This window comes from Trichosurus vulpecula, chromosome 9 (assembly GCF_011100635.1).
Source record: "Trichosurus vulpecula isolate mTriVul1 chromosome 9, mTriVul1.pri, whole genome shotgun sequence".
In the NCBI taxonomy this organism is placed as follows: domain Eukaryota; kingdom Metazoa; phylum Chordata; class Mammalia; order Diprotodontia; family Phalangeridae; genus Trichosurus; species Trichosurus vulpecula.
The window spans coordinates 86,878,809-86,900,961 of NC_050581.1; the positions used below are offsets into that span (position 1 = coordinate 86,878,809).

General features: G+C 37.4%; 1 protein-coding gene across 3 annotated transcripts in view; it reads left to right on the forward strand.

The window, feature by feature from the left end:
- The window catches only part of KDM4C (lysine demethylase 4C), a 507,818-nt gene that overhangs the window by 34,265 nt on the left and 451,400 nt on the right, over positions 1-22,153 (forward strand). For 2 of the 3 annotated variants that reach the window (XM_036737952.1, XM_036737951.1), the window contains exons 2-3: positions 16,645-16,765; positions 19,500-19,660. In XM_036737952.1, the coding sequence (XP_036593847.1) occupies positions 16,699-16,765; positions 19,500-19,660 (228 nt within the window). In that variant the 5' untranslated portion in view covers positions 16,645-16,698. The remainder of the gene's footprint in view (positions 1-16,644; positions 16,766-19,499; positions 19,661-22,153) is intronic. The other variant, XM_036737950.1, reaches the window with a different exon arrangement.

Consider the following 22,153-nt stretch of genomic DNA (forward strand, 5'->3'; position numbering starts at 1 on the left):
GAAAGGTGTCTTGGAGGTGTTGAGATGGTGCTCAACCTTTAGCCTTGAAAGAGCTAAGGGTTCCAAGAGCTGGAGGGATAGGGGAGGGAGAGCATTCCAGGCATAGGTAAAGCCTGCACAAAGGCACAGCCTTTCAGTTTGAAGGGCTTTATTAGCTTGTCTGAATGCTTACTGTGAGACATGAGCACTATAAATTCTTAAAGATTCTCCTCTAATAAGGTATTTTGTATGCACAAATTTAAAAATACATATATTTCCTTGAAGGATATAATGCAATTTTATTTAACCTTCTGATTATTAATTTTTAGTGATGCATAAGTGCATTTACAACTGTCATGGAAGATTCCTAATGCAGAAGTCAGATAGAAGAGGGATCCCTTATAAATGGTGTTGTAATTTTTTGGGGGGTGAAACGACATTTGGATGATTGCATCAAGACGTACAACATTGAAGAATCTCCTAAAAGAGATTCATAGTTACTTAAAAAAAAAAAGGGTTTCCCTGACCATGCTGGAAAGACCCAAGTTGGTGAATATCATCTGTCCAGATTATGATGTGTAGCCACCTAGACAATTTGTAGTGCTAATCCATCTCTACCTATGTTTTGGACAGATGATTGTTAAGTCAATAGATAATGAGCTAGACTGAGAATCAAATAAAAGAGTGGGTTAGCGTTCATTTGTAAATTGTGCAGTGTTTCTTTCAAATGGGTCTCACTTTCTCAGTGAAGCAAAGCCCTGTGTTTTTAATACTGTTAATCTTCTGGTGATGCTGTGAGTTACAGAATGTTATACAAAGAAAATCATCCAAAAAGCCATGGAGAAGCTCAAGGAAGTTGTGAGCAGGTTGCAACACATTAGAAGTGAAATTGCACAAGAGAAACAGCATAAAGTCTATTATCGTAAAATATCTGGCTAGAAAAGGAGATCTGAAAAAGGAAGTCATGTAGCTAGTTGGAGGGATGACTAGAGAACAGCTTGCATACTCAAGTGATGTCTATGACACATCAAGATTAGAGAAAGTCTCCATCCCTTTTGGGAGGTTTTGGATGAATCACACAAAATGAAGTGTGGGTGGATTGTGATCTACACTGTTATTTCTTATATTCCTGAAATCTCTGGTCCATTGAAGTGCGGGTGTTATTTCCACTCATATATAAGCATTTTTTCCCCTCTATGTCTCTATTACTGAAAGAAATCCTCCGAAAGAATGAAATTTGATTTATGGCAATTATAGTTTCTGAAGTGTTTTTAAATCTTTGTGCTTCCTCCCCACCCAGTCTGTCCACATTGGTTTCTCATAGTGGTGAATATACTGGTTATGTGACTGAGAGGTGTTATTTATCTGTGTTCAACTTATTGTCAAATTTTTCATATTTCACTTTTTATTCAACTGTCCTCCCTCCAATAGTCCTGTCTCAGAGCAAGACGTGTTCTTTCTTCTTTTTAACACTTATTTTATGTACTTTTTTTTGATGGAATATTCTGTTAAAAGTAATTTATATGAATTTCTGCAAGGCATTTGACAAGTCAATTATGTTTTCTTTGTTGATTGAATGATAGTATAATTAAGTGGATTTGTTGTTGGTCGAGTGGTAGTACCAAAAGTATGTTAATGGAGCTCTAGCTACTTGGAAAGTAGTGTCCAACTTTATTCTATTTAGCATTTTTATTTTTATTTTATTAGTTCATAATACATGTATAGGCTTATAATTATCCTTTCCACATCACCATTTTCCCCATCATAGTTTCCATGTATTGTGAGTTGCCATGAGAAATTAAATAGGAATTTTTTTGGAGTTTTGCAGGAGCCCCAGATTACACTACAAAAAAAGTTTTGAAACTCAGAATGCATAAAACACATATATAGTATTGTATAGTATAGTCTGTGGCCAAATACTTAACCCAAATTTACGATAAGGTAGTATAAACACTCTATAAAAGAAAAAGAGAAAAAATTCAGACTTTTCTGGTATGAAGGGGAGGGCCAAAAATATTATGCAAATTTTCTGGGTCTTGGGGCCTCACTATCCTAACCCCTGTGATGTGGAAGAGAGAACTGCATTTATTCCATTGGATCCTTATTCAACAACCACTTAAACTGACAAGTTGGGTTTCTCAGAGTTTAAAGCTGGCTATATCTTTCCCTCAGGGTTCTTGGCATACCCCTGAGAGGGCTGTGGGGCATCTTTATTTTTTTATTTTAATTTTTTAAAATAACATTTTCCAACTACATCTTAAAACAATTTTTAACTTTTTAAAAAAGTTTTGAGTTCCACATTCCGTCCCTCCTTCCCTCTCCCCCTTCTTTCCCCTCCCAGAGAGATGGCAAGCAATTTGATTTGTTGTACATGTGCAGTCCTGTAAAACATTTCCATGTTAGTCATTTTCTAAAAGAAGACTCCAAAAAAAAAAAGTGAAAAATAGCATGCTTCAGTCTGTATTCAGACAATATCAGTTTTTCTCTAGAGGTGGATAGCATCTTTCATCAGGAGTTTTTGGGATTGTCTTAGAATACCATATTATTGAGAATCGCTAAGTCATTCGCAGTTCTTCATTGTATAGTATTGTTGTTATTGTGTACAATGATCTCCTGGTTCTGCTCACTTCACTTTGCATCAGTTAATGTATGTCTTTCCAGGTTTTTCTGAAATCATCCTGCTTGTCATTTTTTTTTTGAGAGTAAAGGAGTATTTATTTAATATTTTAAGTTTTCAGCATTGATTTTCACAAGAGTTTGAATTACAAATTTTCTTCCCATTTCTACCCTCCCCCCCAACTCTAAGATGGCACATATTCTGATTGCCTCATTCCCCAGTCAGCCCTCCCTTCTGTCACCCCATTCCCCCCCCATCCCCTTTTCCTTTACTTTCTTGTAGGGCAAGATAGATTTCTATGCCCCATTGCCTGTGTATTTTATTTCCTAGTTGCATGCAAAAACTTTTTTTTTAACATCTGCTTTTAAAACTTTGAGTTCCAAATTCTCTCCCCTCTTCCCTCCCCACCCACCCTCCCTAAAAAGGCAAGCAATTCAATATAGGCCACATGTGTATCATTGTGTAAAACCCTTCCACAATACTCATGTTGTGAAAGACTAACTATATTTTGCTCCTTCCTAACCTATCCCCCTTTACTGAATTTTCTCCCTTGACCCTGTCCCTTTTTGAAAGTGTTTGCTTTTGATTGCCTCTTCCCCCTATCTTCCCTCCCTTCTATCGTCCCCCCTTTTTTATCTCCTTCCTCCTCCTTTCCTGTGGGGTAAGATGCCCAATTGAGTGTGTATGTTATTACCTCCTCATGTCAAATCTGATGAGAGCAAGATTCACTCATTCCCCCTCAACTGCCCCCTCTTCCCTTCCAATGAACTGCTTTTTCTTGCCACTTTTATGCAAGATAATTTACCCCATTCTATCTCTCCCTTTCTCCCTCTCTCAATATATTCCTCTCTCATCCCTTAATTTGTTTTTTTTACATGTCGTCTCTTCATATTCAACTCACCCTGTGCCCTCTGTCTATGTATATGTATGTATGTGTGTGTGTGTGTGTATATATATATATGTATGTGTATATATATATGTCATATGTGTGTGTGTATGTATGTATATATATGTGTGTATATATATGTGTGTGTATATATATATATGTATATATATATATATATATATTCCCTTCAGCTACCCTAATACTGAGGTCTCATGAATTATACACATTATCTTTCCATGTAGGAATGTAAACAAAACAGTTCAACTTTAGTAAGTCCATTATGATTTCTCTTTCTTGTTTACTTTGTCATGCTTTTCTTGATTCTTGTATTTGAAAGTCAATTTTCTATTCAGCTCTGGTCTTTTCACTGAGAAAACTTGAAAGTCCTCTGTTTTATTGAAAATCCATATTTTGCCTTGGAGCATGATACTCAGTTTTGCTGGGTAGGTGATTCTTGGTTTTAATCCTAGCTCCATTGACCTCTGGAATATCATAAACCCTTTGATCCCTTAATGTAGAAGCTGCTAGATCTTGTGTTATCCTGATTGTGTTTCCACAATACTCAAATTGTTTCTTTCTGGCTGCTTGCAATATTTTCTCCTTGATCTGGAAGCTCTGGAAATTGGCAACAGTGTTCCTAGAAGTTTTCTTTTTGGGATCTTTTTCAGGAGGCGATCGGTGGATTCTTTCAATTTCTGTTTTACCCTCTGACTGTAGAATATCAGGGCAGTTCTCCTTGATAATTTCTTGAAAGATGATGTCTAGGCTCTTTTTTTGATCATAGCTTTCAGGTAGTCCAGTAATTTTTATATTATCTCTCCTGGATCTATTTTCCAGGTCAGTGGTTTTTCCAGTGAGATATTTCTTCCATTTTTTCATTCCTTTGGTTCTGTTTGATAATATCTTGATTTCTCATAAAGTCACTAGCTTCCACTTGCTCCAATCTAATTTTTAAGGTAGTGTTTTCTTTAGTGGTCTTTTGGACCTCCTTTTCTATTTGGCTAATTTCTACCTTTCAAGGCATTCTTCTCCTCATTGGCTTTTTGGAGCTCTTTCGACATTTAAGTTATCTGTTTTTAAGGTGTTATTTTCTTCATTTTTTGGGGGGTCTCTTTTAGCAAGTTGTTGACTTGTTTTTCATGATTTTCATGCCTCATTCTCATTTCTCTTCCCAGTTTTTCCTGTACTTCTCTAACTTGGTTTTCCAAATCCTTTTTGAGTTCTTCCATGGCCTGAGACCAGTTCATATTTTTCTTGGAGGCTTTTGATGTAGGCTCTTTGACTTTTTTAACTTCTTCTGGCTGTATGTTTTGGTCTTGTTTGTTCCCAAAGAAAGATTCCAGAGTCTGAGTCTGAATCTGAGTCTGTTTTCACTGCCTGGCCATGTTCCCAGCCAACTACTTGACCCTTGAGTTTTTAGTCAGGGTATGACTGCTTGTAGAGTAGAGAGTATTTTGTCCCAAGCTTGAGGGGCTGCACTGTTGTTTTCAGAGCTTTTTCTACACAGCAAGCTCTGCCACACCAGTGCTCCTCCTCCCCCAAGAACCACCAACCTTGACTTCAACTCAGAACCAAGCAGGCTCTGCACTCCCACTCTGATCTGCCACTTAATTCCTCCTGCCAGGTAGGCCTGGGGCTGGAGGCAAATGCAGCTGTAGTTCTGTAGCTGCATCACCTCTGCTGCCCCCTGCGGCAGTGGCTGAACTGTGAACTCTTTTCGCTCTGTCCCAGCAGTTTTTTTCCCACTAACCTGCTCTGTTGTCTTTGGTGTTTGTTGGTTAGAAGTCTGGTAACTGCCACAGCTCACTGATTCAGGGCGCTATGGCCTGTTCCTCCCGGCTCCTGGTCTGGTTGGTCTGGGCGCAGCCCACACTGGGCTCTGCTCCTCTCTGCTACCAGCTCCGTGGGATAGACCTTACCCAGCGACCATCCAGGCTGTCCTGGGCTGGGGCCCTGCTTCCCTCTGCTATTTCATGGGTTCTGCAGTTCTAGAATTTGTTCAGAGCCATTTTTTATATGTGTTTGGAGGGTCCTGGGGAAGACCTTTAGCCCAGTCCTTGCTTTCCAGCTGCCATCTTGGCTCCGCCCCCTTGTCATTTCTTATAGCTTAGCATACATCACAATTTGTTTAGCTGTTCTGCAATTGATGGATATCCCCTTGATTTCCAATCTTAGCCACCACAAGAAGAGTTGCTATAAATATTTTTTTAATAGGTAGGTCCTTTTCCCTTTTTAAAAACTTAAGTGAAAATTTTTTTCTTTTAAATAGTATTTTTTTTTTTCCAATTACATGTAAGGACAATTTTTAACATTCACTTTTGAAAAGTAAATTTGTGAATTCCAAATTTTCTCTCTTTTCCCTAAGATAGTAAGCAGTTTGATATAGGTTATATATGTGCAATCTTGTAAAACATTTCCATATTAGTATGGTATAAGAAATAGAATAAAAGAAAAAAATAGGTAAGAATAGTATGCTTTGGTCTGCATTCAGACTCCATCAGTTCTTTCTCTGGATGTGGATATCATTTTCCATTATTAGTCTTTTGGAATTGTTTTCAATCATTGTATTGCTGAGAAGCGCTAATGCTATCATAGTTTATCATTGCACAATGTTTCTGTTACTATGTACAGTGTTTTCCTGGTTCTGCTCACTTCACTCAGTCTCATTTCATCTACGTCTTTCCAGGTTTTTCAAAAATCTGGCTGCTTATGATTTCTTGTTGATAAATAGTATTCCATTACATTCATACATTCAGCTTGTTCAGCCATTCCCCAATTGATGGGCATCCCCTCAATTTCCAATTTTGGCTACGACAAAAAGAGCTGCTATAAATATTTTTGTACATGTGAGTAGGTTCTTTCCCTTTTTTATAATGACTTTAGTCTCCACACCTAGTAGTGGTATTGCTGTATCAAAGGGTATGCACATTTTTATAGCCCTTTGGGCATAGTTCCAAACCACTCTCCAGAATAGTTGGATCAGTTCACAACTCCACCAACAGTGCATTATTAGGGTCCCAATTTTCCCAGTCTTCTCCAACATTTATGATTTTCCTTTTTCTGTCATATTTTAAACATTCACTTCCATAAGTTTTAAATTTTCTCTGCCTCCCTGCCCTACCTTCTCCTCAAGACGGCATGCAATCTGATATAGGCTCTACATATACATTCTTAATAAACATTTTCATGTTAGTCGTATTGTGTAGAAGAATTAGAACGAATGGGAGGAACCATGAGAAAGAAAAAAAACAAAACAAAAGAAAATGAGAGCAGATAGTATGCCTTGATCCATATTCAGACTCCATAGATCTTTCTCTGAATGTGGTTGGCATTTTCCATCATAAGTCTTTTGGAGTTGCTTAGATCCTTGCATTTCTGAGTGGAGGTTAGTTTATCAAAGTCAGTCATTGCATAATATGGCTGTTACTCTGTACAATGTTCTCCTAGTTCTACCCTTTTCTGTCATATTAGCCAATCTAATAAGTATAAGGTGGTATCTCAGAGTTGTTTTAATTTGCATTTCTCTAATTATTATTTAGAGCATCATTTCGTATGACAATAGATAACTTTAATTTCTTCATTTGAGAACTGCCTGTTTATACCCTTTGACCATTTGTCAATTGGGGAATGACTTGAATTCTCACAAATGTTATTCATTTCTCTATTTTAGAAAAGAGGCATTTATCAGAAAACACTGGCTATAAAAATTCTTTCCCATCTTTCTGCTTTCCTTCTAATTTTGATTGCATTGGTAGTGTTTGTGCAAAAGCTTTTAAATTTTATATAATCATAATTTACTTTTTGTAATGTGTTCTCTATAACTTCTTTGCTTCCAGATTCTTCCCTTATCCGTAGATCTGACAGGTAAACTCCATCTACTCCTAATTTGGTTATGGTATCACCTTTTATATGTAAATCATATATCCATTTTGACCTTATGTTGATATACAGTGTGAGATGGTGGTCTGTTACCCACTTTCTGCTGCTGTTTTCTAGTTTTCCCAGCGGTTTTTGTCACATAATGAGTTTTTGTCCCAAAAGCTTGGTTGTTTGGGTTTATCGTGTTATACTAGATTGCCATGGTCATTTACTACAATACATTGTGTACCTAAATCTATTCCACTGATCCACCACTCTATTTCTTAGCCAGTACCAGATTCTTTTGATAAATACTGCTTTGAGATCTGGTATGGCTAGACCACCTTCATTCATATTTTTTTTTCTTTGAATCCCTTTATATTCTTGTTTAACTTTTTATAAATAACTGTGGAGAAAGGTTCTTGGCTTATGTGCTATTCTGATGTCTTATGGTGAGTTGGAGTGAAATTTATGAAAGTCTTTGCAAACTAGAAAGGCTTTTGACTTTTGGCCCAGTGATGGAATATAACATCTTTTATCTGAAGGCTAACATCAGTAAGAATCTTCACTAGGCAGTTGTCACTAGGCAGTTCTTTTTTGGGGGGTGGGGATGGTTGTGGTGGTTATATCAACTCATGAAAGCAGTGTACAAATTGTGTAGAGGCAGTGTTAATAATAAGGTTAGCTGGAGTTGGAACTGGTTGGACGATTAAAGCTAAAATAGTAGTCTTTGATAGGTTAGTGTAATCTTGGAGACAGGGTTCTAATGGAGGGCCTCATAGATTTTTCTTTAGGCCAATTTCTATTAATGATTGAAAGAAAGGTATAAAGATCTCAGCAGGCTAGACTAATGGATTAAATCTAACAATATGGAATTTAAAATCAGTGAATGTAAAGTCCTACCTTTGAGTTAAATCAACTTAACAAATGTTAGGTGGAGAATGCATATCTTGAAAACCAGGTGGGTGAAAAAAATCTGGGGGACTTCTCTCCCATCTTGGTTCAGCTGTGCCATGAGGTCCTAAGAAGAATCTGAGCAAAGTAATAGCACCAAAACACTGGATTCTGTATAAATTACCATGACATTTTAGCTTTGAGACAATCCAGAGGCCCTCACAAATTGGCGAGTGCCTCTATTCATCTTCTTTTAAAAAATATTCAAGTATGCCGAGGTGGATGGTAAATTTAAAAAAATGCAATTCCTTATGATTGATGGCAATAATTCTGCATGATTGATGGACCCTCATTGAGTTGGTCTCTACTGGTTTTATGGATGTTATCAGCATTGAGAAGACTGGTGAATATTTCTTTCTGGCATATTACACGAAATGCTATTTTGCTGTTTGTTGCATCACAGGTGAAGAGGGAAACAACATTATATGAAGAGGGATCTTTTGGGGGCAGAAAAGATCTGTTAACTCTATTATCCTTTGCCCAAATTCTCTCATCAAACCAGTCCAGACAGGTTTAGTGACTGGCAAGATTCCTGAGTCAGAAAGTTTCACACTGGCAGGTTTTGGTAAACTGTCTAAAGTAACATTAAATTTGTAATTCAGAATATGCACAGTAAACATTTTGGTTTAAATAACATTTTCTATAATGTATAATGTTCGAAAGTTAAAAATGTCTAGACATTTTTACCATTTTACTACTTTAAGGATCTGTGATGTCAGTGGTTTGGGTGCTCTCTCAAGTCAAAGAAATTGTAACTTTCCTACTACTTAGTATATTGTAAAACAAATAGAGATAAATGGGGGAGCAGGGTGTTATTGTATATATAAAAAGATAGACCTGAGGAAATTTAGAAAACAGAAAGGGGAGAAATATTATGGGGAGAGCATTGGAACGAAGATTAGTGGAGACAGCAATAGAAATGTCATCAGAGCATACTTATGGTCCACCTGGGTTGAAGAGAAAATAGATGAGAAGTTTGGTAAATGAATCAAAACTACTGCACAGAGGCATGATGGGGAACTTCAGTTTTCCTGACATCTGTTGGAGCTCCCTCTGCCAAAGAAGAGCAGCTAATGCTATCTTGACTTGTCTAAATAGTAATTTTATTTTTTTTAAAGGTGGAATAAATCTATTCTGCAACTGATTATCATCAGCATGAAGCAGCTGCTGGGTTGTAAATAATGGGAGCTATTGTGAGGAAGTGGTTTCTATATCTTATAGTTTGTGAAGAAAACGTAGGAATTGTCATAACACAGATTGTGGGAAAGGAGATTTCAGAGCGGAGAAAAGGGAAGTTAGGTAGGATGCCATGGGGGAAGTCAGACCAGAAGTAAGGAGAAGTTCTTAAGATGAAATCCTGAAGACCTCCAAAAATTCTGATCAGGAGAAAAAAGGGGAATTGTCTGAAGAGAAAATGAAGCTGCACAGGGAATTTACTTACCAACTTGGAATTTTAGAAGACATGTACAGAAGGTGGAAGTGAGGTAATATGAAAACAGGACATGGCCTTGTAAGAATAGCAGCTGGAAGACTGAAGCTCAAAATGAGCTAAGGAAAGCTAAGGACATCAGAAAGCCTTCATTTTTCAAAGCCCTGTTGTGGAAAAGGAGAAGCAACAAAGAAAGGATGTGAATGGGACAGTAATACTACTAAATGTTAACTCCTTTTATAGGATTTTCCCTGAGTGGTTATACTGTAATTCAAAAGTGACTTCCATTGTTCAAATCACTTTATGAAATTTCTTGTTACTGAATTTCTAGCCTGTGGTAAATTTTTAAACCTTATTTTTATCAATATTTTTTTGTTTTTATATTATTTCAGTTTCCAGATATATCACTTCCTTTCACATATCCCTACCCTTTGAACCATAGAACCAAGAAAGGAACCATAGGTCCTTTTCAATCTTCTTTTTGATCTATTTGCCTAGAAATGGAGCTGCTAGGTCAAAGGGTTTGCATAGTTTAGTCATTTTTTGGGTATATTTCCAAATTGTTTCTAGAGTGGTTGGACCAATTCATAGTTCTGCAAGTAAGGCATTAGTTTTTTCTGTTTTCCCAAATCCCTTCCAAAAACTTTCATTTTCCTTTGTTATCATTTGGTGGATGTGAAATAGAACCTCAGAGTTGCTTGTTGATGATTTATTTAATAATATAATGATTTAGCACATATTTTTTGTCTTTATTGATAGCTTGGATTTCAACCTTTGGTCATCTCTCTATTGGGGAATGGCTTTTGTTCTTATAAGTTTGGATATTTCTTACATATTTCACATATGACACCTTTATCAGAAAAAATTTGCCATAAGGATTTTTTCCCATTTGCCTATATTTCCCATATACTTTTAGCTTTATTTTGTGCAAAAACTTTAAAGTTTTGTGTAATCAAAACTGTTGACTTTATGTTCTGTGAGCTTTTTATCTCTTTTTTGGTTATGACCTCTAGCCCAGTTCATAGATCAAAAGAAATTTTTCCCTTTCTCCCATTTATTCATGATGCATGAATTTTTTTTTTCTTTTCTTTTATTTCTATTTATTTCTTTTATTTCTAAGACATGTATCCAGTGGAGTTTATCTTGGTATATGGTGCCAGTGTTGGTCTAAACCTAATTTCTGCCAGACTGCTTTCCAATTTCCTGAGCAGTATTTGTTTAGTAATGAGTTTTTACTGTAATATATGAGGTTTTTACATTTTTGAACACTATGATATTATGTTGTTTTCATCTGTATGATGTATACCTAATGTTTTCCATTGATCGAACTTTCTGTTTTTTAATCATTATGAAGGATTACTGTTTACTGAATAGTTTGAGATATGGTACTGCTAAGCTACATTCTTTCACTTTTTTCATCATTTCCTTTGAGATTGTTGACCATTTGTTTCTCTGGATCCAGGGGTCAGCAAATTACAGCCTGGGGGCCAGACTTGGCCCACTGCCTCTGTTTGTATGGCCTATGAGCAAAGAATGATTTTTTTATACTTTAAAATCCTCTTTATTTAAAGGTAATTTTAATACTCTCTTTAGAAATTTTAAAAATGCAAAAACTACCTTTAGCTCATTGACTCTACACAAAGAGGCAGAGGGCTGTTTGTGGCCTGCAGGCTGTAATTTGCCTGTCCCACGTTCTAGTTGATTTTTGTACTTATTTTTTCTAGCTTTATAAGACCACCTTTTGGTAGTTTGGTGTGGCACTGAATAGGTTAAATTAATTTACTTAGAATTGTGGTTTTTATCCTATGAGCTTGACTTACCCATGAACAATTAGTAGTTCCCCAGTTATTTAGATCTGCCTTTATGTAAAGAATTTTGTAGTTTCATTAATATTAATATATTGGATAGTAGACTTCAAGTGTTTTATATGTTCTATCATTATTTTGAATGGGATCTCTTTTATCTCTTCCTGCTGGATTTTGTTGGTAATCTATTGAAATGAAGATGCTTTATGTGGATTTATTTTATATCTAGCAACTTTGTTTTAGTTATTGTTTCAATTAATTTTTAGTTATCTCTTTTCATTTTCTAGGTAGACCACATCATGTACAAAAGTTATAGTTTTGTTTCTTTGTCAGTGCTTACTCCCTTGATTTCTTTTTCTTGTCTTACTGCTATAGCTAGTATCTCTAGCACTCAGTAAAATACTAATGGTGATAACAAACATCTTTACTTTATTCTTGATCTTATTTGAAATTTCTTTAGATTTTCTTAGGATTACATATAATGTCGGCTCTTGGCTTTAGCTGCATACCACACATTATATTAAGGAAATTGTCATTTTTTCATGTTAAATAGTTTTTTTAAAGTGAAAATGGGTATTGGATTTTGTCAGAAGCCTTTTCTGTATCTTGGCATAATTGTAAGCTCCAGTTTACCTTGTCAGGCATATAAATTTTTACTTCCTATCATGCACTTTACAATCTAGCCAAAGTAGCCTGCTTTTTGTTTCACAACCAACATTTCGTTTCTCGTATCCTTGTCTGTGTGAAGGGTGTCTCACATGCCTTTTAGAATCCTTGAAAACTCAGCTCAAACATTAGCTCTCCTACATGAGGCTTTTCCTGATTCCCCCCGTGGCTCTCTTTTTAAAATGTTTGAATGTACCACTGTCTTATACATTAAAGGGGTGTGTGTGTGTGTGTGTGTTGCCAGCTTAGAACATAAATCCTTGAGGGGAGAGACTTTTGTTTTTGTCTTTATATTCATAGCACCTAGCACAGTGCCTGGCATGTAGTAGTCACTTAATAAATGCTTGTTGATAAGTTGATAACTATTGGCACAGTGCAACATAGGACTATGTAGCTTCATTAAAGAGGTACAAAAGAGAGTGCTCTGTGAGGTTTGGGAGACTGAATTTGGAAAGGCCTTATTGAGTAAGAAGAGTTTCAGTTGTATTTAAAGATTTAGCAGGCAAAGGAAGGTATTTCAGGTATAGGAAACAGCATCAGCAACGAGATAGAGAATATATTTCTGGGAAAAGAGTAGAGCATTTTAGTTAGATGGTACATGGAAGGAAGCAATGTAAGGTAAGGGTGGAAAGCTAGAGGAGCATTAGAGTGTGAGGACTATGCATTTCAAGCCAAGGAGCACAAACTATTTGCTAAACAATAGGGAGCTATTGAAGATTTTTGACCAGAGGAATGACACAATGAGATTTACACAGTAATAGGAAACATGATAGGATTCAGAGTTGGAAGGTACCTTATGTTAGACTTGAAGATGAAGGAGCAGAGAGAGGTGCAGTGTAAATGACTGTTAAGTAGGTTGCTTAGTTTAGCCCAGAGGTGGGGAACCTGCAGCTTGTGGCCTCTAGGCCCCAGTTTCCCCACTTCTGGTTTAGTCCTATCAGGTGGTAATAAGGACCTATACTCTGTATAAAAGTGCTGTCAATGAAAAAAGCGAGTAGAGATAGATGTAAGAAAGTTTGCAGGTGGTGAATCAAAAGGACTTGGTAAGTGACTACATATTAGAGAGAAGGAAGAGTCACAATTAACACATAAGTTTTGAACATTGGATACTGGGTGAATAAATGATGGTATTGCCACTGAAAGAACTAGTGAAATCATAAGCAGTAGGTATTGTGGGAAAGATGATAACTTCTGTTTTGGACATGCTGAGTTTGAGATGCTTATTGGGAAATGGAGCTGGAGATATTCTATAGGTGTAATTCAGTAAAAATCAATTCAGTACAGTAAATATTTATTAAACACCTACTCTTTGCCAGGTGCATTGTGTTAAGCCCTGGGATACAAAATAATAAAAAGAAAGATAGGTGCTTAACAGTCTAATGAGGAAGGACAGCACACAGAAGGAAGCTGAAAAGTGTTAGGCATAGATGGGAGAGGGAGAAGTTGGGGAAAAGCCAGGGGGTACAGGGACATGATGTTCTGTGGAGTTAAAACCAAGCAGAGTTGTTGATGGAAAATGGAATTAGCTGGAAAGTTCTGAGTTCAGAGCCCTGTGTAAAGGAAGGTTTTGGAAGGAGTTCATCCTTCACCCTCCAGCCCTCCAAACAGAGGAGTTGAGAGGTGTTGAGAAAGTATTGAGTATCAAAAACTGAGTCATTCAGCATGATGATGATATTTCAGATGATCAATTTATCCTGGAACAGGTATGATGTTCCCTGGCATCTAAACCAAGCAGAGCTGCTGATGTAAAATGGACCATTGCCTGAGTAGCTCTCCTCTAGAACTGTTCAGATGAGAGATTATGGCCAGTAGCACTATATAGGAGCTCTCTATGTTGAAGTAATAATTGAAGCTATCAGTGTAAAGGAAATTTACAAGGAAGGAAATGGAAATTACTCAACCAATAAGCATTGATCAGATACCTTCTATGGGCTAGGTACTATGCTAGGCACTAAGGATGCCAAGCCAGAAATGAACGTTTTTCCCCTAAATGACCTTATTCTGTTAGGGGAGATAACATGAACATATGGAAGCATATATAAAACAATTAAAAGGTATTTTTTTTTGAAGGGAAAAGACCTTAGAAGGGAAGGGAATCAGGAAAGGTTTCATGTAGAGATTACTTGAGCTAAACCTCAAAGAAAACTAGGAATTCTAAGACAGGAGGTTAGGAGAGAATGCATTCCTGACAAGGGGGACTGTGCACAGGCAAGTACAAGAGAGATGAAGTGTTGTTTATGGGAAACAGGAAGAAGACCAGTTTGACTGCAGCACAGCATGCATGAAAGGAAGTAATGTATAGTGAGGCTAGTGGTAAAGAGGGCCAAGGACCAAACCTATGGGAAGATTCATTTTAAAAGCATGGAAGAGGAGGAGCAGCTAACATAGGCCACTGGGAGTAAATGTATTCAAGGAGACTGGAACAGAACCAAGAGAATATTGTCAGTCCCAAATACTGCAAGTAAGATCAAGAAAGATGGGAGACTGAAGAAAGACCTTGGGCTTAGTAACTAGGATGTCATTTGATAAACTTCTGAGAGACCAGATTTAGTAGACTGGTAGAAGCAGAAGCCAGATTGCCAGACATTGGGAGTGAATTGCATGGTGAAGTAGAATATTCGGTCTAGATGACTTTTCCTAAGACAATGGATATTAAAAGGGGAAAGAGATGGTATAGAAGTAGGATGGAATAAAAGGATCACGAGTTTGCCTTTTTTTTTTTTTATAAGGATTGAGTGAATTTGAATTAGGGTAGTAGAATAGGATAATGGCTTAGAGCTGGATATCAGATATTCCCAAATGCTCCATTGTGTTTATAGTCCAGTTTATTATTTATAATGACAATACTTAAGAGATTTGTGATTTCTTCAATGCAGGTATTCTTGCCAGTAATGCAGCCTTTGATGGCTGCCAATCTTATGTGACTCTTGTTTAAGTTCCCCACAGTTGTGCACCTAAATTAGGATAGGGACTTCCCTTTCTTTTGAGATAGCCAGGATATGAATGGATAACCCCATCTTCGCTTTTGCCACATATGCAGCTCATTTTTTCAACATTATCTTTTTTTGGTGTCTTCTTCTTTTTCTAATTCCTTATTTGTAATGTTTTCCCACCTTCTCACACTGATTATATGTCTCAATCTTGCCATTTTGTTGATCCTTAACTTCAATTCTTTGTAGACTATAGTGTTCCAAGACTAAAGCATATCATACAACGTTACTAGAATAATATTGGTATTAAAAGAGATGGACCCTAGTTTCAGGAAGAAGCTTGAGGTCTTTGTAATAACTGCATTTTCTCCAAGGTCTCTCCCTCCCCCATTCTGCTTTTCTTCTCTCCAGTTCTGGGCCCAAGCATTGTCTACTGCACTGTCCTGTCCTATCTGTCTCCATCTTCATGAAGTCTGAGACACATGTATACACTGTATAGGTCATGTAACGTACTAGGTGTCATAGTTTAGGCAGTAGACGATCTTAGTACCTACTTAATTTTTCCTATGTGATTTGAGTAATTATAGTTAATTATATATTCTGCATTGTTAGCAGGCCTGATACAGGCACGATACTAATTTGCCAACAAGAGTCTCTTGAAGGTTTCATCACCTGGAGGGAATCATTTTTTGTTTTGGACTTTAGTGCTGGATCTCTGGTGATAGTGATGACCACCTTTGGAAAGCATGTATCTCCCTATATTCTGCCCTTTTTTGATAGTAATGATCAGAGGGTTGTTAGCCAAAGTTTTCTGTTGTATTTTTCCTGATTCTTGTATGATTTTGATACATGCATGGGAGACATCTTATTGCAGCAGGGCCTCAAAAGGCAGTGTTTTGCTGAACCAAATGAAAATTATTTTTGCTCTAACTACAATGGAATCTTGTTTCTTTATATCTTTCAGTCACTGGGGTAGTGGTAAAGATGTGGTCCTCTATGAAATATCACTTGAGGAAGCCTGCTTGTTTGCTTCTAAAACCTTCACTAATAATGCCCTTGACGCATGTGTAGGACTCTTCTTGTAAAAATTTTATGTGTATGAAAAATGTCCTTGATAACATATGTAAATTTTTCTTGTAAAATTTTGATGTATATGAACAGTTAGGTATATGAGCTTGCTAATTATTGATGTTCTCTTGGTTGTCCTATTTTTGGTAATCGTAACTTTTTTCCCCTATAACTTAAACTCTTCGCCACTTTAGACACTTGATTATTGATACCTCAATACCCTCCAAGTGATATTTCTTACAGAATGGTCCTTTGTGTACAGTTGGTCCAGTCCAGCTCATTTTCTTTGCTTTCTTCAGTGCCATTTCCACTTCCTCCAGAAGCACATTTGGGACCGTATTGTTAAGAGTCAGTATGTGATGCTTTCACTGTTCTTGATGGTGAAAAGTGTTTGTTGTGAAAATCTTTGTAGATCTTTACCATCTTTCGTCTCTTTGTTGTCTTCTTTTTAGTTTCATCGTTATATACTTTTATATTCTACCGGTGGTGTTGTATGGCTTCAAGACATGGAACACAACAGTCTCCGAAGAACTGGAAGTGAATGTCACACAAAGGGCAATGGAGAGGTGCATGGTGGGTGTGAACAGGCTGCAACATATAACAAATGGGGAACTTTGAAGAAGACCAGGAATAAAAGGTTTCATCATGAAATGTATGGTAGAAAAAGATGGGCTGGTCCTGTGTTGAGAGGAAGGTATGACAGGTGGACAGCCTGAGTGCTCATGGATTTCCTTGCTATGTTGGGAGACAACTAGAAAGGCATCCAGCACATTTGGTAGACAACTGTGGTGCCCTTGTGGAGGGCTCTGACCAAGAGACATAGCATGGGCAAGTTGGGATTGGTTACTATGTTGTTGGAAGCAACATCTAAATTGATGAGATTGCAACAAGCATTTGAAAATGCCTTATAGATAAGGCTTAGTTTTTTAATTTGTTTTTTCCCTTAACTATGCTAAGCTGTTTTGTGAGGCAGTGCCATGCATTTTGTTCAACTCTGTAAAGTTTTACAAATGAGTTTATATTTCTAAGCAAATGTTGCTGTGAACCTCCCATTTCTTTCCACTTAGAAAGTAGGTTAAGTGTTTGCCAAATCAGGTAGTTATTTAGATTTTTTTGGACCTTCCGTTATATCAGTTGACTTATATACATTAAATAAACCTCCATAAAATTTGTTACAGTCTATGTTAATTTCCTTCCTTCTGCCCATTGCTAGTATTTCATCGTTAATAATTTGCTTAAATAGATTGGGTTAGAGTTGTTTTAATTTCATGCCCTATCTTTTATTCATTTTTATACTTTTAGCTTTGCATTGATTTTGATCTTTGCTCAGTGACCTTACTGTACATACACAACTCATTCTGGAATGAATTCTACATTAGTAATAGGGCTTTTCTTGTCTCTTAAACTTTAATCAGTTTTACTTGTTATGACATTTAGTGCTTGCCAAGGCCTAGTGTCTTCTGATTCTTTTCTTAAGAAAGTATCAGTGTCGAATAGTTACAAATTTTATATGTGCTCTTAAATGTCTTTGACTTTTCTCATTCCTTCCTCCTGAACAATATTTGCCAAAACATTTTTTGCTTTTTTCACCTTTTCTTCCCTTTGCACTGAAGTTACTGAATAATAAGGTAATTAATTTAATTTGAACAGTCTTTTTGAGTGCTCTGTAGAAGTTTGTACCTCTTTCTAACAGGTGTTTGTGTGTCAGCCGCTCTTATTTTGAAGTTATTGTTCTTTTGCAAAGGGTTGTAATGAGCACCGTAACACAAGATGACCACACAGTCCACTAAATGATACTTCTTGTTGCCTTTATGTGCGAATGAAATGAAATTTGCCCCTTCCTTTCTTTATATGCCTTTCCTAGGAGAATGTGTGAGCCTTCCTGCCATATGGCTATAGTTTCCTTTGTTTTCTAGGTTCATTTAGAGCAAGAATACCAAGACTGATATGATTTAGTTCTTGTAGTATATATATTTGGTCATTGGACAAGACCTCACATTTAGAGTTCTAGGGGCTAAAGTTAATACTTATTAAAGACTGTCAAAAGGCCATGTAACTTCTGTCCCCTTTTTGCCTTTTTTTTTTTTTTTTTGCTTTTTGGCAGTGCAATTGGGGTTAAGTGGCTTGTCCAAGGTCACACAGCTAGTACATGTGTCAAGTGTCTGAGGCCGGATTTGAACTCAGGTCCTCCTGACTCCAGGGCTGGTGCTCTACTCACTGAGCCACCTAGCTGCCCCTTCTGTCCCCTTTTTATCACTTGACTATTGTTACTGCAGAAGTAGCAGGGCTGCCCGATGCTCATAATGATGCATGAGGGTAGGACTTTTTATATGTTCCTTAAAACACAACAACCTTGCGAAATAGAGCTTTTTAGATTTATTTCCATTTTGAAGATGAGGAAACTGAGGCTGAAAAAGGTTATGGCACTTGTTTAATATCACAGATGTAATAGGTTCGGGATGACAATGCATTATTCTTATGTGATATGATACGGATATGGTATGATATAATAATGGATATTCATACAGGGGATCCCCAAAGTCAGCGCAGTTTTAAACTTTATTAATAGCAAAAAACTGCTGTAAAACTTTTGGAAGACCCTGATAGCCCTTTAAAGTTTTCACAGTACTTTGTTACCTCATTTGATCATTATGGTAACCCTGTAAAGGAGGCACTGAAGATATTATTCTCCTTTTACATATGAGGAAAGACGCTCAGAGGGGATAGTGACTTGCCTCAATGTCACAAAGGAGGTTTGATTCAGGATTTGAGCCCAGATCTTCTTGACTTCATGTTTACACTAGACTCTACATAGTCTACAGCAATGACTTCTGTAGTTCACGGGAGAAAGAGACATTTTTGGGGTGAGGATAGTCAGAAATCCTCATTAAAGATGTGGTTATTTAGCTGGGCCTTATAGAATAGATAAGATTTAGTTAGCAGAGATAAAAGGGGAATGGCATTGAACAAAGTAGGATAATAAAAGCCCATTTATGAGCATGCAGTTTCCTACATAAATTATTTTGAGCATGTAGTAGATGAGGAATTGAACTGTATCAGGCTGTGCCATTGGAGAAGGAAATGGCAAACCATTCCAATATCTTTGCCGAGAAATACCCACGAGAGGGGTCACGAAGAGTCAGACAGGACTGAAAGATGACTGAACAACAAAAAGGGCTGTGCCGTAGTATGAAAAGGTTTTTACCTGATTAGGAAAATCTAACCATACTATGTCAAATCACTTATAACAAAGTAATGAATAGGTGCAAAATGATTGAATGCTGATGACATATTAATTCATTTACAGGGCAAAACTTAGTCAACATGGAGGCAGCAGAGGTGGATAGTCCCCCAAATCTGAGTTGCAAGATCATGACTTTCAGACCTTCTATGGATGAATTTAGAGAGTTCAACAAATATTTAGCATATATGGAGTCTAAAGGAGCACATAGAGCAGGACTTGCTAAGGTAAGAAAACCTTCTACTGTTTTGTTATTTTGTTTTTTGAATTACAAATAATTTTTTGCTTGTCTTCAAGTTTTAGTCTTCTTTTTTTTGATATGGGAAAATAAAAGAAAGTGTTTGATATGTTCTTGTTTTTGAATGATATAACACTAGAACATCAAAATATTATTCCTTATCTATTTATAACTTTGCTAGTTTGGTGGATTTATCAGTTGGGATATTGAGATCACAGACTCTATCGATGTCTTCTTGTCCCTCTGTGATTTTTGTCCATGTTTTGTTGAATCAGTGAACTTGAAGCCTACGTCCTTATGACTTGGCTGTCCAAATGTTGTCTCTCACTCTTGTAATATGGCCAGACCACTAGCTTTCACAACTATGCATGTTCTTTGATAATAATGTCTTTCTTATAATTTTTAAATGCTAGTTGTTGTAGAGACCACGAATGAGCCTGCTTATGCCCATTGTGACTCTTCTGTTACCCTTTTGGTATTTTTGTGATTTTAGTTCTGAACCTATAGTGTACTGTTACCAATGAAATTTAACAAAGGGGTACACTGAGGCAGTTCCCTTAGCAAGATAAGTTTATTAATAGAATTCCAAACCTATTAATAAAAGGGTCTGTAGTCTGCCTCCATTTGTGCCAAAGGCCCTAAAGTAAAGGCCAACAGTGCCTCTTAACCCTACATGTGTTTTTCTCCTGAATGGTCTCATAGACCATCATTTGGACCTCCCTTAGCAAAGGTAAGATCGGTGAACAGCTTAATGAGGAGGTGGGTTAATAGTTCTCACTTCCTCTCTATTACTTCATCATGGTGGGACTGGGAGAGGGAAAGAGGCTAGACTAATCCCTTAGGTGAAGGGATTAGTCTGCAGCTAGGGAAAGTGGGCTGACCTTCAGATATGACTGATTATGCCCCTCTCTGACACTTAATGAATGTTGGCTACTTTATGAGACCTAGGTGCCTCTAGCAATTTGGGTTAGAAAAAGAGAAGCTATCTCAAATGAGGTTTTTCCCCTTTGGTGTCCCCCATGTTGACCAGGTCACCCCAAAATCAGTAAAGAATAAACACAGCAAGGCCTTATGTTATCTCTTCCTGTTAGTTGCAAATATATAAAGATATGTTCTACTGTAGAAAATAGTCTGAGAGGGCACAGCCAAGATCACGACTGGAAAGCAGGGATTTGCCTAAAGCTCTCCCCCAGGTCCCTCCAAACACCTATAAAAAATGTCTCTGAAGAAATTCTAGAACTGCAGAACCCACGAAATAGCAGAGGGAAGCAGGGTTGCAACCCAGGACAGCCTGGATGGTTGCTGGGTAAGGTCTATCCCATGGAGCTGGTAGCGGAGAGCAGCAGAGCCCAGTGTGGGCTGCACCCAGACCAGGAGCCGGGAGGAACAGGCCATAGCGCCCTGAATCAGTGAGCTGTGGCAGTTACCAGACTTCTAACCCACAGACACCAAAGACAACAGAGCAGGTTAGTGGGAAAAAGGCTGCTGGGACAGAGTGAAAGCCACTGCCTCGGGGGCAGCAGAGGTGATGCAGCTACAGAACTACAGCTGCAGTTGCCTCCAGCCCCAGGCCCACCTGGTGGGAGGAATTAAGTGGCAGATCAGAGTGGGAGTGCAGAGCCTGCTTGGTTTTGAGTTGCAGTCCAGGTTGGCGGTTCTTGGGGGAGGAGGAACACTGGTGTGGCAGAGCTTGCTGTGTAGAAAAAGCTCTGAAAACAACAGTGCAGCCCCTCAAGCTTGGGACAAAATACTCTCTACTCTACAAGCAGTCATACCCTGACTAAAAACTCAAGGGTCAAGTAGTTGGCTGGTAACATGGCCAGGCAGTGAAAACAGACTCAGATTCAGACTCAGACTTTGGAATCTTTCTTTGGGAACAAAGAAAACCAAAATATACAGCCAGAAGAAGTTAAAAAAGTCAAAGAGCCTACATAAAATCCTCCAAGAAAAACATGAACTGGTCTCAGGCCATGGAAGAACTCAAAAAGGATTTGGAAAAGCAAGTTAGAGAAGTAGAGGAAAAATTGGGAAGAGAAATTAGAATGATGCAAGAAAACCGTGAAAACAAGTCAACAATTTGCTAAGGAGACCCCCCCAAAAAATTGAAGAAAATAACACCTTAAAAAACAGACAACTCAAATGGCAAAAGAGCTCCAAAAAGCCAATGAGGAGAAGAGTGCCTTGAAAGGCAGAATTAGCCAAATGGAAAAGGAGGTCCAAAAGACCACTGAAGAAAATACTACCTTAAAAATTATTTTGGAGCAAGTGGAAGCTAGTGACTTTATGAAAAATCAAGATATTATAAAATAGAAGCAAAGGAATGAAAAAATGGAAGGCATTGTGAAATATCTCATTGGAAAAACCACTGACCTGGAAAATAAATCCAGGAGAGATAATTTAAAAATTACTGTACTACCTGAAAGCCATGATCAACAAAAGAGCCTAGATATCATCTTTAAAGAAATTATCAAGGAGAACTGCC